General features: G+C 45.5%; 1 protein-coding gene across 3 annotated transcripts in view; it reads left to right on the forward strand.

Moving 5' to 3' along the window:
* Positions 1 to 17,752, forward strand: part of DENND5A (DENN domain containing 5A) — a 96,725-nt gene that overhangs the window by 48,768 nt on the left and 30,205 nt on the right. For all 3 annotated transcript variants that reach the window (XM_072619475.1, XM_072619477.1, XM_072619476.1), the window contains exons 5-9: positions 2,222 to 2,409; positions 11,306 to 11,623; positions 13,833 to 14,048; positions 15,831 to 16,065; positions 17,428 to 17,578. In XM_072619475.1, coding sequence (XP_072475576.1) covers positions 2,222 to 2,409; positions 11,306 to 11,623; positions 13,833 to 14,048; positions 15,831 to 16,065; positions 17,428 to 17,578 — 1,108 coding nt within the window. The remainder of the gene's footprint in view (positions 1 to 2,221; positions 2,410 to 11,305; positions 11,624 to 13,832; positions 14,049 to 15,830; positions 16,066 to 17,427; positions 17,579 to 17,752) is intronic.

The following is a 17,752-nucleotide window of genomic DNA, read 5'->3' on the forward strand; positions in this document are numbered from 1 at the left end:
GGACACTATTTCTCACCCATAGCTTTCCACCTTTGCAAGGAAGGGAGGGAAGTATATCTTGTAATCTCTTCTCCATGACCACACTTGGCCATGATAGACTCCAGGTCAGAGGTTCAAAGCTAGAAGATACCCAAAAGCCATCATGGCCCACTCTTCACAGAGTATTTGGTTTCCTAAAACTTGATTTCTTAGCTAGTCTCTTTCCTGTTGCTGCTTTCTCTGTTATTTTTCAGTGATTCCTCTTGGCATGGCCTTCTTGAAGAAGGCCAGAAAGGTTCAGGACAAGATATCCCTCTGGGGACTGTCATTTCCTGTCTGACACAGGGCTTGGGGCCACCAGGAGAGCTTGCACTGGGAGGAGGAGGTAGATGAACCTTTTCCTCCTTCCAGTCCAGCAGATGCTGGGAAGTGCAGGAAGGCCTTAGCCATCATGGATCGCACTGATTGGAAGTGGTGGGGGTGGGGGTGGAGGGACATTAGCACATTGTGGACACTGGAGCAGAGATATCTTCTGTGCTTGGTGCCTGAGAAGCAGCCAGGCGTGCCTTGTGGGAGCCTAGTCAGCCCCTTGTCTTCCTAGTCATTCCCCGCCCCTTTGTGGAGGACTTTGCTGGGCATTCTGATAGCACTTGAGGACTGTTCCAGGACTATTTATTTATTTAAATTGTGCTTTCATGTTTGCACTCCAGACCCTAGGAGAAAGTTCTATTTGGGTAGAGATTTTAACTTTCATTTCACAGTGCTCCCAGATCTTTATGCTGCTACCAGGGAATCTTCCTGTGGTAATCTACAAGTGACCATGACACTCCCTACTCAGAAACCTTTAGCATTTTACTCAAAATTGCCTACCAGATATCCTGGTGTCTTCTTAGCTTGACATTCAAGGCCCTCCATAAGCTACCATCTGTAGTAACATCTTCTTAGTTTGGCATTCAGGACCCTCTATAATCTGCCAAATATAGTAGCATCTTCTTTGCTAGACATTCAAGGCCCTCTAAAATTTAAAGGCTATGTTTTAAGTTAAAAGAGAAGTTTTTGGTAGCTGTACTTCAGTGTGATCAGTATCCTTTGTAATCCTGTGTTTAACATTTTAAAAAATTATTCTGAGAATGAGTTCCTGAGCTTCACCAGACTGTCAGAGGGGTCTATGATGCAAAAAAAGGTGAAGAACCCTTGTTTTTTTAAAAAGTTTTATTAATGGCTTTTTCTTAAAACTTTTTTTAATTATAAATTTGAAAAACTTCAACAAATATGAATGTTTCCATATATATGGAACAGAAAGTATTTTAATTACATACAACTTTAAAAATATATGTGTACATATATACATATATGTATACACACACATATATAAATGTAAAATTCAATGTTGTCCTACTTTTCTAATCTCCTTGTGAACTGACTTTTATGCTGGGGTTGTGTTAGTCTTTGCAGTATTCCATTTCTAGTCTGGATATTGACTTTTCTCTTCCACACTCTCTTTAATATCGCTTCTGACCGTAGCTCCTTTCTTTGACTTAAAAAACAAACCAAAACTAAGCAGAACCAATTGTGATAGTGATTTGGATAGCACCTGACCTCTTCTCTTCTTCTCTGACCTCTCTCTGGAGTGGAGGGCAGTCTACATCATCTGTCCTCTGAAGCCAACATCACCTTTCATTTGGCTTCACTTGCCTTGTGATACCCAGCCTACCTCTTCATTTAATTCAGCTGAATTTGCCTTTGTTTTCCAGTCTTGTCCCTCTCTTGTCTTCCTTCATGCCTTTGCTGATGCTGTTTCCCTTGTCTGGACTGTCTTCCCACGACTCCACTCCTATCTCCTCCTGTTAATATCCTACCCATCTGTTGAGGGCTGCCGCTTCTGTGAAGCCTACCCTGACTTGACCAGTTGGATATGTTTGCCCTCCTGGGATCTCTCTGAACACTTGGGCTTCTTGTTGTCCATATACATTCCTCATCTCCTGTTCAGCCAGATTATGAGCTGTTTGAGGGTCAGGCCTCTGTGTTATACCCCTTATAGGTTCAGTACATACACAGTAGGGCCATTGAATAATTTTTAATTCAAAGTGAAAATCTACAGGGTGGGGGGCAGAATTTTTGAACTTGATTCTGTTTGCTTTGGATCTTAGGGAGGTGTTAGTAGAAGAGCTCAGGTTGGGACCTTGGACAGGAAGGTTCCCCCTCTTGATGGTGTGGTTTGTGTGTGTATTTTTTGACTCAGATTACCAGAGACTGATGACTGTGGCAGAGACGATCACGGCGCTCATGTTTCCGTTCCAGTGGCAGCATGTCTATGTCCCCATTCTCCCTGCCTCTCTCCTGCACTTCTTAGATGCTCCTGTTCCTTACCTGATGGGTTTGCATTCCAACGGCTTGGATGATCGGTCCAAACTGGAGTTGCCTCAGGAGGTAAGAGGGGAAAGATGGCGGTCACCTTGGGTCAGGGAGGAGGAGAGCAGAACCTTGGGATAGATGCCTGATAGCAACTGGCTACCATGTCACTGAATACCAGTGTCACAATCTGGGGACACCTAGTACTGTTGACATGCCTGATTTGAGATGGCAGCTTTCCTTCCTGTCCTGGGACCCTGCCTTGCCCCTTTGTCTTGGGTTGGAAACTGTTTTATGTCCTTGGAATTACAGGCTCTGCTGCCTTTTAGGGGTTTTCCATTTGTGGCTGGGGTGGGGAGGTCTGTTACTACTCCAAGAAAGGCAACAAGTCATGGGAAGAGGTGCTGATCAGGACTGGCCCTTGTTGGCCAGGTTGCCATGGGCAGGTCACTTGGCCTTCTGGAGCCTCAGTTCTTTTATCTGTAAAATGGGGAAGTAATGTTCATATTTCCCACCTCCTAAGGGGGTTGTTGTGAGGATTAAATGAGACAAGATTCATAAAGCAGTTTATAAATCTTCAAGTGCTAAATAAATGTTGTTGTTGTGATGATGATGATGTGGTTAATAGAATGTGGCACTTGGGGATAGGAGGACCTGAATTGGAAGCCTGTTATGGGGAGTTAGGACTGGTGAGATTGGGCAAGGCACTTTATCAATTTCCTTATCTGTAAAATGGGGGCTAATTATAATACCTGTACCTTTTAACCTTATAGGCCTGTTGAGGAGATCCAAGTTATGTAAAGTGCTTTGCAAACTCTGATGTGCTGTATGCAGGTTAGCTATGACTACGATGACAGTGACGACTATAAGAAGTGTCTGCTGTCATTATGATGGCCAGTTCTCATTTGTGAAACATTTTGAAATGTACCCTGTGTGCCTGGCACTGTGATGTGTGCCAGCAGCCCAGGGCAACTGCCTTTTGTTCCTTGCCCATCCTCCTATGCTGATATGGAGGGAGTGAGGACATGTGATGCCTATGCCAGAGCCAGCTTGTGTTGGAGCAGGGCTTGCCTGAGGGGCAGCCCTTTCCCCTCCCACCAGAAACAATTGGGAATTCTCCGGGAGCTGCTCAGGAACAAGAAGCCTGAAGTGAGGAAAGGAATAGCAAAGAGGGAAAGCATTTGGATTGTGTTGTCAGCCTGAGGCTGAGGATTTGGGTAGTGGCGGATGTCGTCAGCATCCTTGATGAGCATCCCTGATAATTAGCCCACCCTTGTGATGCCTTAATTGCAGAGAAATGCATCTCTTTGTGGGCTCTGCTTTCCTCCCCTTCAATTTTAAGCACGAACATGTCTGCCCATGCAGCTTCTCCTTTCTTTCCTCCCTTTTCTTATCTGCATCTGGAGGGGTTTGTGCTGGGTGAAGTGGGACCAAGCAACAGGAAGAAGGGAAGGAGGAAGGGGGGGAGGGAATGAAGGAGGGAAAGAGAAAAAGGGAGAGAAAGGGAGGGAGAAAGAGGGAGGGAAAAGGAGAGGAAGGTAATGAGAGAGGGGAAAAGAAAAAGGGAGAGAGAAAAAGGGAGGAAATGAGAGAATGGGAATGTGAAAGGGGGGAAGGAAGAGGGAGAGTGGAGGGGGGGGAGAGAGAGAGAGAGAGAGAGAGAGAGAGAGAGAGAGAGAGAGAGAGAAAATGCACACTCATTTACATGGTCTTTCTTTGCTTTGAGGCAGGAAGTGAACTTGGCAAGGACTAGAGAAAGCCTAGCTGTTTGAAAAGACCCCAGTAATGTAAAATAAGTCCTGACAGTTCTCCTGATCAGTCTTATAAACCCTAAACTGAAAGAACAAAGGCCTTGGTAAGCCCGGAATGACAGCTGGAAGGGACTCGGAGAGCATCCAGCCCAATCCTCTTCTTTTAGGGATAAGGAGAAGCCTCTATCTAGGAGTTGAAGTGATCACTAGAGCACACAGCTATAGAAAGAGACACAGCCACACTTGAACCCAGGTTTTCTGACTCCAAATGGGCTTTGCATCTGCTGGGGTTAGCTGTTTTCAACCTGTGGTAGGACCTGATCCAGGGCTTGTTGACTCTCAGGGTCTCAGCTCCCCCTCCCCAGATGCAAAGGCAGTCTAACATATGCCTGAGTTACTGTGATGATGGCCAGTGCAATCTTGGCATGACTGACTGAGCAGCTGGAGGTGACCAAGGAGTGCTGTGATGGACACATGCATTGTGGGCCTAGCAGCTTTCTTGATTACTTCATGTTGTGTCCCTCACTCTTATTTTTGTCTTTCCTTGTACACTATACTCCTGTGTTCCAACCCTCCCAGGTACCATCTTTGTCATTGGCTGGGGCAGAGGGATTCTCTTTCCTAAGGGACAGATCCTTATCTCCCCAAATTGTTTTTCCTCCCCTATGCATATAGACCTATCGAATGTCCCCTGGGAAGGGACCCATTGAGATCATCTAAAGGCAGTACAGAATGATGGAGTCAAGGTGTAGGTTTGACTCCTCCTCTTATTACTAGTGTGACCTTGAGAAAGTCACATACCTTCTTGGGGCCTCTGTTGCTTTGTCCATAAAATGCAGAGGTTGCAGGATATGCCTTCTGACATCCCTCCCAGTTCTAAAGACCTCTATTCTGTCATCATGTCAGTCCCTTTATTTTATAAACAAGGAAACTGAGTCCCGAAGAGGCTAAGTGATTTGTCTAAGATGGCGAAGCTAGTGGAAGTTTGATTGAGCAGCAAGGACTTTTGGGACGGTGGAATCAGGGTAAGGGGGTTGGGTATTGATGCTAAGGGGTGGGCCGAAAGATGGGGAAAGGGAAGATGTGATAGTATACCCAGCCCAAATCAGAATTCGTCAGTGGCTGCTACCCTCTGGGCCACTAAGAGCTTCTCAAAAGGCTTTTGTTCCTTTTGATAGAAACTCATGAGTCCAGTGGGTCCAGAAACCCGGCTGCTTTTGTGAGCTGTCCATTGTTGCATGGGTCTCTATGAAGGGTGCTTATTTGAGTCTAGGAAGCAGGAAACCTCCCCACTATTGGGGGAGGGTGGAGAGGGGTCACTTCTTCCTTTCCCCCTTTTTATAAAACAACCACTTGAATGTCTGTTTGAGGCATGCCTGACTTGCCAAGCCTCTGTCTGGCTCCTGATGAGCTGTGGTTTGGCAGCAGGTCAGCGTACAGGGCCTGGAGCAGGCACTGGGGCCTTCTGCAGGAAGAGAGCCAGACTGTGCGAGATCTGAAGTCCAATGCTCCTTTCCACTGAAAAACTGAGCCTTCCCTCCCCTCCTCTTCCTTCCTCTCCCCTCCCCTGGTCTAGGGAGAATGAGGCAGCCTCACTGACCCAAACTGAAGAGGGGCCCATTTCTCCTCCTGTGCCACCAGTGATGAGCCCTGAGGTGCTAGTGGTATTGGAGGTGGGAGGGAAGCTATTTTTTTTCCTTAGCCAAAGGGATGCATCTAGTCTCTTAGACGAGGTGTTTGCTGGGAGTGAGTGGTTGAGCTACATGGTGCCCCAGACTTGACTTTCTGAGAGGAGTAAAAAGGGGGAGTTTTCACATTTATAAAGTTGGATTTTCATTTTGGTTTGTTTGGTGAGCTCAGTAATCTAAGTAGTGATCCTGCTTTCCCCTCAGTATCCTGCCAAATAGTAGTCCTCTCTATTTTCTCTCTAGCTTTCTCTTTTCTTTTCTTTTCTCTTCTCCCTTCCTCTTCTATCCCTCCTCTGTTTTTCCTCTTCTCTTTCCCCCTTCCCTATTAGTAAACTGCTGAAAACTCTCTCCCTCTTTCTTCCTTCTCTCTGCCCTCCCTCCTTCCTTCCACTCTGCTTTTTGCTTCTGTTACTTCCCCCACCAGTAACCTGTTGATTAGTGATCCTCTTTCTGCACTTTGAACCCCTCTTTCTGTCCTTTCTCCTTCCCTGTTCCCCCTTAGTTCATCTCCTCTTTCTCCTTTTCCTCTCAGTAATGCGTAGAATAGTGATGCTTTGATTCCCCATCTCTCTCTCCCATCTCTGTCTTCCCTTCCCCCTTCTCCTCAGTCCCCTGCTGAATAGTGATCTTTGTCCTCTCCTGTCACTTAGTCCGCCATCTATTCTTGCCTCTTCCCCTACCCTTTCCATTGCACTTCACAAATTGCCCCCCTCCTCAAGATTCCCCTCCCTTGCATCCCCACAGCAGCCTCTGAGTTGCTGGCCTGTGATCCTGCCCAGATAGATCAGGTCTCTGTAGCTGTCTCCCCATTCCATCTGCTCATGTCCAAGGGCATCAGCAATGTGTGTATCCAGTGTTTGTAGTTTATGAAATTCTTCCAAATTGTCCTTCTATATTTGGTTTGAAGCAGCAGGGGAGAAGCCAACCCGCCATTATTGAGTGAACACACTCTATTTTTAGCTGCCGTGTGTGTTTCCTTTTGGAGAAATGGGCTCTTTGAGCCTTCTGTAATTTCCCACTCCCCAAACCCCCCAATCCCAAAGTAGAAAGCTGGTGGCTTTGTGTCCTTCCGGGTGGGTCATTTTCGGCAGGCTTCGATTATTCCTATGTATATCTGAGTAAGCCAAAAGTGAAACTCTCAGCTCAGGCATTTAAATCCACACTTATAGCTTATTTGTGTGTTGGTGTGTCATTTTTGTAATTGAGCAATATTCTAGAAACATTGGGTTAGAATTATGTTCTCAAAGGTGTTGGATACCTTTAAAGGTCCTATGGCAAGGACAGATTCAAGGAGCACCTGCCATTGGCAAAGCTCTGTGCTGAGATGAAATGTTTACAGCTCTGATCATCCCTGTCCCTGAGTGTTAAGGCTGGCTGGCTCTTGAGGGGCTCATGACTGTGAATAGTTTTGCCATTCCTCTTATCAGAAGACTGGCCTGGGAATTGTTGTGTATGTTGACTACTCTGCGTGTACATGAGGGGATTTAAACTTTCTAGGTGAGTTTTCCTGTCTTTTAATGCCAGGAATCCTCTGGTGGGGTTGTAAGCCAGTGCTCTGGAATCTGGCAAATATCAGAGACATTGGTGTGCTAGAAGGCATGTCCATCTGGTGAGTCAAAGGCCTGCCTCTTACATATACTAGCTATGGGGACTTTGGGCAAGTGACTTCCTTGCTTTGTGCCACAGTTTTCCCATCCTTAAAATGAGAGTGACACTTGTACTCTGGAGCTCACAGGATTGTTGTCAGCAAAATGCTTTGTAAACCTTTAAGCACTTACCCTCACAAACTTCAGTTTCTATATCTAAAGAATGAAGGAGTTGTACTCAGTGACCCTTAATCTAACTAGATGGCACAGTTGATAGAATACTGGCCCTGGAGGCTGGAAGACCTTAGTTCAAATGTGACCTTAACCATTTACTAGCTGTGTGACCTCTGAGCAAGTCACAAAACCTCTGTTGGCCTCAATTTCCTAATCATAGTACCTACCTTGCAAGGTTGTTATGAGGACCAAATGAGATAATATTTGTAAAAAGCTCTTTGCACAATGCCTGACATATATAGTAGGAGCTATATAAATGCTTATTTAACCCTTCACCTGCTACTACTCTGAAATTCTGTGTGCATGACTTGGTAAAGGTCAGACAGCTCCTAAGAATAAAACCTGGGCTGTCCCGCTCCTAAGACTAAAACCTGGGTTGTGTGGTGGCCTTCCAAACAGTGCTTCTTCAGATAAGGCTTTTATTAATTTTCCATCATTCACCTCATGGTGAGGTTTCTGTGAGAAGCAAGTCTCGGGGCATGTTGGCCCTGAAATGAGAAGGGGAACCCCTGAAGGAGAGGAGGCGCAAGGTGAAATGGAGGGAAAGGAAAACTGATGGTGACAAGGGGAGGAGGGGAATTAGGGAGGGGACTCAAAGTTCACAAAGGGTGAACTTAAGTGGCAAGCAGTTTGGGATTATGTGGGTCAGAGACCACCAACTCAAATACAAATCAGAGACTTGTCAAGGTAGAAGCAAAGCAGCAAGGTTTTTATTACGATCTTGTGAAAAAGGGTATCTCCTCTCTGACAGGTAGTCAGGAGAGTGAACCAATTACAGAAGGCAAAAATAGAGGTGATACAGCCCTAACGCAGATCCCACCCCTCCCATTGGCTGGGAGGCAGGCTCACAATCTAAACTCGACAACCTACCCTGTGAATAGGGGACAAGGTAGCAATGGAATAACCAAGAGACGTTATGTTGATGTGGATGTTGATGTGGCAACCCAAGGAGGATTGTGTTGTGGCAACCCAAGGTGGGGGTTTAAGTTTTGTACTTCCAAAAGGCACATGATTTCTGGGAAACTGAAACTTAGGCCTAACCATCTACTAAAAGCCTTCTTTTAAGCACTGAGAAGTCTTCACTAACTTCATTCCATTCAGGATAAAGAACACTAACTGTTCACTATCAGCCCCCATGGAGCAAGCCAAAGAAATGAGCAGGCCTTGGATGCCGAGGAAAAATGGTGTGAGTGGTCACACGAGTCATATGGAGACCTTTGTTTCTTTTGGTGTCCCAGAGACTCAGGAGAACAGTGGCCAAAGAGGGCAGACCTGGCTGGTGGCTGAGGGGATGCACAGTTTCTTTCTTTTCGTGGGGAGGGGGCTGGAGAATCCTGTGGGGTTTTCTGAGAAAAGGTTTGCTTGTTCCTCTCTTTGTGACTGTAGTTTGGAGCCATAAATTTTTAGCCGAGTTCAGCCTATAACTTTTCAATTGATTTTCTTTCTTTTTGGTTGTTTCCCTCCAACCAAGCAATCCTGGCTGGAAGATTAAAAACTAAATAGTTAAAAATTTTCCTGCTTGATTCATGATGTAAACTAAAGATGATCTTTTTTCCCCTTCATTAGAAATGGCCATTCAGACTTATGAAGCACAGACTCATAGAATTCCAGAACTGAGGGGTACCCTAGAACATAGAATGTTAGAGGTGAGAGGGAGCCTCGAATGTAGAATGCTAGAGCTGAGGGAGAGCCTAAAACATAGAATGGCAGAGCTAAGAGAGACCTAGAATATAGCATGTCAGAGCTAGAGAGACCTCAATCATAGAATGCCAGAGCTGAGAGGGACCTTACAAAACCTCTAGTCCAAGGATTCTTCACCGTTTTTGTGTCATCCACCCCCTTCCCCACCCATACCTATTCCATTTTGGCAGTTGGGTGAAGCCTATGGACCTCTTGTCAGAGTAACTTTAAAAAAATTCATAATTGAAGGAAATGGTAAATTTCATTTAGAGGTTAGTGAAAATAAAGATGTAACTTATTTCCCTATTCAAGATTCCTGCTCCCTCCCCTCCCTTCCCAAAGTCTATCCCTGGACTGCAGCTTAAGAGCTCTCTAGTGCAAGACTGAGGCTTAAATCTCAATTTGGTCTTAGTCCTAAAGAACATAAGGAAACCATTTAGAAACTACCGAATCCTAAAGGAGGGTGGACCCCACACATCCCCTCTACCATTCACCCCAGCTGTTGAACAGTGGACAGATCTATCTGATTATGTTAGCTCCTGAAGTTCTCTTAGGGTCTTCCCCAAACCCACAAAATTCACATGTGGCTTAGTTCTGCCCAGAGAATTTCTGTATGAAAAGTCTAAAGTCCCCTCTCCTTTAGTAAGCAAACTGAATCTTTTACTTTAAACGTCCTTTTCATCACTAACTTGTACAGAGACTCTTTCTTGAAGACATGATCTGAGGGTAGTTTTGCCAGTGGAGTCTGAGCCAGTAGATGCCCTGTGTAGTGAGTTTGTCCTGCCTTTCTAAGTGTCCTTGGACATGTGAGTCTTTTCCACTATCATGACTCTTATTGACCCTGCAGGAATAAGGGAGAGTTTAAACCAACAGTTGGTTTTATTTTGCCACAAGTTTGTTATGTGCTAGGAGGCAAGAGTTTGTTGCTCAGACAGAGTTGTTTTGGGCCTGCAGCCAACCTGACCACCACCTTCCCCAGTGCCTGAAATGGCCCCCTGCATTTCTGTGGTGCTCGACCTTGGCATAGTTGAAGAAAAAAAGAGGCCAGATGGAATTATCTCAACTGTGTCTGTGGCCATAAGCCCTGCCTGCTGGGCCCTCTGAGAACTGAGAATGATTGGTGGCCCTTGGGTTGCCGATGGGGTGGTTTTCATCACTAGACACTTGGCCTTATACCTTCCCCGGAGCCAAGCTACTCATCTGGCCACTTCCTGGCCTCCCTAACCCATCTTTCCCCACAGCAATCCCAAGACTTCATTGGTAGAATCTGAGAGCCTCCTTTCTTAAGGATGTCCTTTCTTTTGATTGAAGGGTAAGCACTGGATCTTTATTCCATCATTAGTAGTAGCATAGAGGTCTTGGGGCCAGGAAGAACCGGGCTCATTCCTGCTTCAGACCTTAGCCATGTGACTGGACAGGGCTCCTAACTTCGCTCTGCCTCAGTTTGCTTGACTGTAACATGAGGAGGGTGGACGAAATGGCCTCCAAGGTCCCTTCTGGCTCTAAATGTGTGACGTTATTGAGTGTTTGCCAAGTGCCAGGCACAGAGGGTGCAAAGACCCCAAGCAGCTCACACTCTTGGAGTGGCCAGCTAGACAGGGAGGCAGGAGACTTGGGTTCAAATTTTGGCCATGCCAGCAGTAATAGTAATGATAATAATAAATAGAAACGATAGCTTATGTTCATAAAGCACTTTAAGGTTTGCTTACCACTGTAAATACGTAGGTGTGTGACTGGGGCCTCATCATTTACACAAGACATTTCACAGAGTTGGAGCCAGGGAAGTGTTTTCCTGGGCAGCTCATAGCACCATAGATGTATATGTTTGGATAGTTATTTTTACTCATTGCTTTCAGCTCTTCTTCCATGTAAATGCTGCAGTTGATGATGACTTCTCTTTCTCTCCTCTTCTTTCTCCTATCTTTCCATCTCCCTCCCTCCCTCCCTCCCTTTTTCTCTCTCTTCTCTTTTTCTCCTCTTTCTCCTCCCTCTCTCTTTCCTTCTCTTCACCATCACCTCTCCTTCCTGTTTACAGGCCAATCTCTGCTTTGTGGATATTGACAACCATTTTATTGAGCTGCCCGAGGACCTGCCTCAGTTTCCCAACAAGCTAGAGTTTGTTCAGGAGATCTCTGAGATTCTCATGGCATTTGGAATTCCCCCAGAAGGGAACCTGCACTGCAGTGAGAGTGCCTCCAAGTTGAAGAGCCTCAGGGCCTGTGACATTGCCTCAGACAAACGGAATGGGAACATTGCCAGCTCTGCTCTGCACACCTATGAGCTCCTCAAGGAGAATGAGACCATTGCCAGGCTGCAAGCCCTGGTCCAGAGGACTGGGGTGAGCTTGGAAAAGGTGAGCCTGATACCAATATTATGGCCTCTGGAGATAGTTGGGGCAAGGGTGCAGTGCCAAAAGCCTGGATTGTTCCTTTATTACTGCTGTGGTGGGGGTGAAAGGTGTACCTCACCCTGCTTTTTTCCTCCTTTTGTAATCTTTTTAATTATCCAAAATCTCTTGCATCTCCCTCTTTCTTCCCTGAATTGGAAAAAAACAAACCTTTGAAGTAAATATGCATTGTCAAGCAAAACAAGATCTTGCATTGTCCTTGTTCAAAAAAATATTGTCTCATTTGGCACCTGAAGTCCATCCCTTCCTGCTAGGAGGTGGGTAATTATGCTTTATCATTGGGCCTCTGGACATATGGTCGGTCATTTCACTAATCAGAGTTTTCAAGTCTTTGAGAGTTATTTGTCTATAAAATGTTATGGATTATATGAATTGTCACCCTGATTCTACTCCCTCCCCCTGCATCAGTTCCTACAAGTCTTCCATGGTTCCTCTGAAATAGTCCTCCCATCATTTCTCGCAATGTGGTGGCATTCCATGACATCTGTACGCTAGCATCAGTCCAGGCATTTCCTAATGGCTCTCCCTACTTTAGATGTTTGACAGCAACCAGTTGAAGGCAGCCGACAATCTTGCCTCCTCGTAGGGATGTGGTGGACTCTAAGTATACAAGGAGGCATACATTTTCAGTCATAACCAATCCCTTGATTTTTGCTTGACTGCACTTACACAAGGGAGGATTTGGGGGTAGAGGAGAGGGGAGGAGTCATTAGGAAGTGATAGTGACAAATAAAAAAAAGGATCATTTAACCATTTTTTCAAAGGTGACTGGCAGCCAGAATAGCTAAAGCCACAGGGATACTTAGGGATTGTCAGGTGCTCTGGCAGCAGTGTTTGCTCCTGGAAAGTCATCTGTGAGTTTCTGCATCTGTCCTTGGGGACCTCCCCTCTCCACTGAGCCTCTTGGACTTCTGTTTGGAGATGAAGGGGATAGATCTTGACTCCTGCCTGAGGCAAAAATCAATTCTTACCCGGTGACCTTAATTTTTTTGTGCTGTGGAAATGTTGTACCTTGTGAGTTTTTTTATTTTTCTACTTTACAAAAAGTATCTTGGAATGAAAGTGCCATTGGGAAGTTGTCTTGTTTTTGTTTTCAGTGGCAATTGACAGAAATCAGGATGGGCAGATTCTTTCCCTTTGGAGCCTCAGTTTCTCCACCTTTAAAATGGGATATTTGACAAGGTGTGCTAAGGTCCTTTCCAGCTTGAGACAGATGATGTCATTGCTACTGGGGTTTGAATTTGGCCTCTGGCCCTCCCCACATCGGGCTCTACCTTTTTTTTTTTTTTTTTAAATGTGTTTTTAAAATTGTAATTTTAATCACATCATTTTCCAATGCATACCCCTCCTCCCCTATTAGAATCTTCTCATGACAAGGAAGTACAGTTAGCAAACCAACCCAGCACATTAATTATGTCTGGCAGTGTGAGTCTCAGTCTGCTCCTGGCTCAGCCCTGCGGCCCCCCCCGCTTTAGAGTAGGTTGCCTTTCCTCATCATTATCTCTCTGGAGTCAAGACTGGCTCTGTTATCTTTTGGGTTATTTTTCTGTTCATTTTTGTAATCATCGTCTTGGTTATCTCTTAATCAGTTCAGGATTATGGGATCATAGTGCTAGTCCTGGAAAGATACCCCAAATGCTGTCTGATCCTCTCCCTCCCCCTCCATTTTTAATAGGTGAGGAAACTGAGGCCAGAGAAGTTAAGTCACCTGCCCAAGAATATACTGAAAGCAATTAGCAGGGATTTGAAACCAGACTTCAGTTCTAAAATCCAGGGCACTTTCCTCTTCAACGCATAGAGCTTGAATGTAGATTGATTTAACTGTTACTGCCTGCCTTCCAGCAAATTTGAGTAGCAGAGAACTTCGTTTTTTTCTCTCCCCCATTGGGTTTGAGTGAGCCATTAGAGTGAGATTAAGTGGACTGAACAGACTCATTGTCTGCAAGGCTCTGCATTTAGTCATCACATCCATCCCTGCTCTGTTTTCTCTTTCTGCTAATAAATCCTGGTTTCCTGGCTTATGTTGGGGGTGCTCAGTGCATCTACTGTGACCCCCTGATTCCTCTCAGGAATCACAAAGAGAGTGATCTCTTCTCATTTTGGGAAGGAGAGGAAAAGAAGAATTCTTTTTCTAGCTGTTGTTTCTTTTCCACAGCTGGATATGCGTGAAGAGAACAGCAGCAATAAAGATCTCAAAGTTCAGTGTGAAGAAGAGGAGCTCAGGGTTTACCAGCTAAACATTCAGATCCGAGAAGTCTTTGCCAACCGCTTCACCCAGATGTTTGCTGACTACGAAGTGTTTGTCATCCAGCCCAGCCAGGATAAGGAGTCCTGGTTCACCAACAGGGAGCAGATGCAGAACTTTGATAAAGTGAGTGTGAAAAGCAGCCCTAGGTGTCATGGCGGCCTCTTTGAGAATGGTGGTCCATAGGTGTCATGGTGGCCTCTTTGAGAATGGTGGTCCGTAAGTGTCATGGGGGCCTCTTTGAGAATGGTGGTCCGTAGGTGTCATGGCGGTCTCTTTGAGAATGGCAGTTCAGTGGAGCCTGGTAAAGGAGGGGGTTGGCTCTGACTTGAGGGAACTCTAAGATATACCATTTGTCTTAGTAGTTCTTTGAAAACATCTATACTCTGAAAGCCAGCATTCATGCCCTTACTGATGTGTTGGTCAAACCTTAAAGTCTTGTCCATTGAAACATTAGTTGACATAGGCAGTTCCAAACCACCAGTCAGTCCAATCCAACTCAGTAAACATTTATTAAGTGCCTAGCCTACAGCATGGCAGGCACTGTGCTAAGAGCTGCTGAGCTACATTCCAGCCCTCAGTAATCTTATGATCTAAAGATAATGACACACAAAAAGCCAAGAGAGCCAGCTGGGGCACTAAGGGGTGCGTCGAGCGGGAACGTCTTGTTCTGTGGTGTTGAAGCTAGGCAGGGCAGCTGATGCAGAGGGAAGAATCAAGCATTTATTAAACACCAGGCACTTTGTTAGGTGCCAGAGATAAAAGGACAGAGAATGAACTAGTCTGTACTCACAATGAGCATATATCCTAATGAAGGAGAAAACACATACATGTGACCTCTCTCTCTGTATGTTAATAAATACACGTGTCTATATATACACATACATGCACACATAAATATACAAAGTAGTTAAATACAAGATAGTTGGGAAGGAGGGCATACTAACTGGGGAAGAACAGAAGACTTCATGCAGAAGGTGGCATCTCACTTGCCTCTTAAAGGAAGTAAGAACTTTGTGAGGCAGAGGCAGGGGGGTAGTATATTCCATCCACAAAGGATGACCAGTGAGAAAGCAGAGAGATGAAGATGGCCAAGCTTCCTGGAAGAGTTTATATTTGATTCTGGAGGTACTGGGAAGCCCCTGGGGGTTGTTGAGTTTGGGAGTCACATAGTCAGATCTAATGTCAGCAGTGTGTAGGGTAGACTGGAGCAGGAAAGACAAGATTGGGACATCTTCCAGGAGGCTGTCACAATAGTCTAGGTGAGAAGTCACGAGGGGCTGAACTGACATGGTAGCTGTATGACCTCTTCCTGTCTTTTCTGTGGAGGAGTTAATATAGACCAGGAGTAAAGAACCTGTGGCCTTGAGGCCATATGTGACCTTCTAGGTCCTTGAGTGTGGCCTTTTGACTGAGTCCAAGTTTTAGAGAACAAATCTTTTTATTAAGGAGATTTGTTCTGTGAAGTTTAGATTCAGTCAAAGGGCCACACTTGAGGACCTAGACAGCCACAAGTGTCCTAAAGGCCACAAGTTTTCCTATACTTGGTATAGACTATTCAGTTGGGAGATTTGATTTCTTCCTAGATCATCTGGCCAGCCAGGACCAGCATGCCTAAAAACTCTCATAATTCCTGTTTCTCTGGTCACAGATATGTAAGTAGGTAGGAACTTTCAGTTGGTCTAAAGGTCAGGGACTTGTGATGTATAATGGGTTTTTCTTGGATATAGACACCAAAAAGAGTAAATCTGTTCTCTGATGGGCAAGTGGGAAGCCCAGTGAAATCTTAGATCCTCAGTCCTCTTGGGTGAAATGGCCTGGTATATTTTGCTGTTACTGCTCATGGCTAAAGTGCTATCTCCATCTCTCTCTTCTCTGTCTTGTTTCCCTTTTCTGTGGGTCCCAAAGGCCTCTTTTTTATCAGACCAGCCTGAACCCTATCTGCCCTTCCTCTCAAGATTCCTGGAGACCCAGATGTTCGCATCGTTTGTTGACAATAAGATCATGTGTCATGATGATGATGACAAAGACCCTATTCTGAGGGTGTTTGATACTCGAGTGGACAAAATAAGGTTATTGAATGTGAGGACGCCGACCCTGCGAACATCCATGTACCAGAAGTGCACCACTGTGGATGAAGCAGGTGAGAGGTTCCCCTAGGTGATGTAGCTCCACCTGGCTCAGGCTTCCTCTTCCCCATCTCTCTGACCTGTCAGAGACCAGCTCGACTGTCACAGTCTCCCAGTGCCTCAGATGACCTACTTGTCATGTCCCCTTCGTGCATTTCTCTAGTACTCTCTCCTCAACTTTTAGCTACTATTCCAGGCCTTTCATTGAGATGGCAGTTCTCAACAAAATCCTGAGGACATTTAACCTTGGTGAGCTTACTGTTTTTAACACGAGACCCATAATGGCTTGGAAGAATGTCAGGATTCAGATCCCCGATGATGTGCTGAGGCTGACTCATTGGGAGTTTTCATGTCCTGTGTAGGCATCCTTGGTGTTTCTGGTAGATCATCATGTACAGTGATCAAAAACACTGTCTAATATCCCCATGCTTGTGAGTATCTAGGGTCATAGGTGCAAATCCAGAAGGGCCTTTGAGGTCATCTAGTGTGGCAGAAACAGAAGCTAAGGCTGAGAGAGGCTGTGACTGGTTCCAGGTCACACAGTAAGTGACAGAGCTGGACTTTGAATCCACCTCCTTTCACTTGGGCTAAAATGTGGACAAACCACATCATTATCTAAACCATTTGCAGGCCATAGGGACAGGTCTGGTTGTGGCATTTAGGATACAAAGGTGTCTGGAACTGTGTCTGGGCTTCTGGGGATGAACAGTGAGATGGCACTTGGTGCCCACCTTAGATATTTGAGCTCTGAGGTCGTGATCTTTAGAGAGGGTTGACTAGTGGGAGCAGCTGGCCACACTCCACCGCACATACACAGTCGCCTTTGCTGGTTGGAGAAGAGCCCTGCTCCCCTGCAGATGCTTGATACTGTGTGACCCTAGGCAAATCATTAACCTCTCTGGGCCTCAATTTCCTAATCTATAAAATGATAGGGATGGATCCTCCCCTCCATATATATACCCATTCACACCCATATAATCTATATTATGTACATATGACCACCATACACAGTCTATATACAGTAATCCTCTATATGCACCCCCCATACCCTCCAAATATGCCTCTTACATATATCATATGTTCCTCCACACATATACATCCCCCCCCCCCCCCCCACTTACCCACAATATGTATACCCCTACACCTGATCCACATTTATACTTAACAGTAGGAAAAGGTAGCTTAGTTAGAGTTGTAAGGGAATGTTAGACTCTGGTATGGTTTTTGTTTCTGAGAGTCCTTTGCCTAGGATTAAATGAGTTAGTATGTTTAGTATCACATAGGCCTAAAGTTGCCATTCTGCAGCTTTTAAGATAGGCCAGATGTTGAGAAGGGCCTCGCCCATTTGTTTTTGTTCTTGTCTGTGTCCCCTGCAGAGAAAGCGATTGAGCTGAGACTGGCAAAAATTGACCACACTGCTATTCACCCCCACTTACTGGACATGAAGATTGGGCAGGGGAAGTATGAGCCAGGATTCTTCCCCAAACTGCAGGCCGATGTGCTTTCAACTGGGCCAGCCAGCAACAAGTGAGTAATCCTGGAGACTGTCTGTGCCAAGCATGCTGGAAATCAAGGTTGTTTGTGCTGGGGAGGGTTGGGGTAGGTGGTCATATAGCATCATGACTTTGAATTCCCTGAAGGTCTCTAAGTTAGGTAACCTAAAGATAAGGAAGGCCCTGTTCATTCCCCTGGCAGGGCAAA

The sequence above is a fragment of the Notamacropus eugenii genome, chromosome 6 (genome assembly GCF_028372415.1).
Source record: "Notamacropus eugenii isolate mMacEug1 chromosome 6, mMacEug1.pri_v2, whole genome shotgun sequence".
NCBI lineage: Eukaryota > Metazoa > Chordata > Mammalia > Diprotodontia > Macropodidae > Notamacropus > Notamacropus eugenii.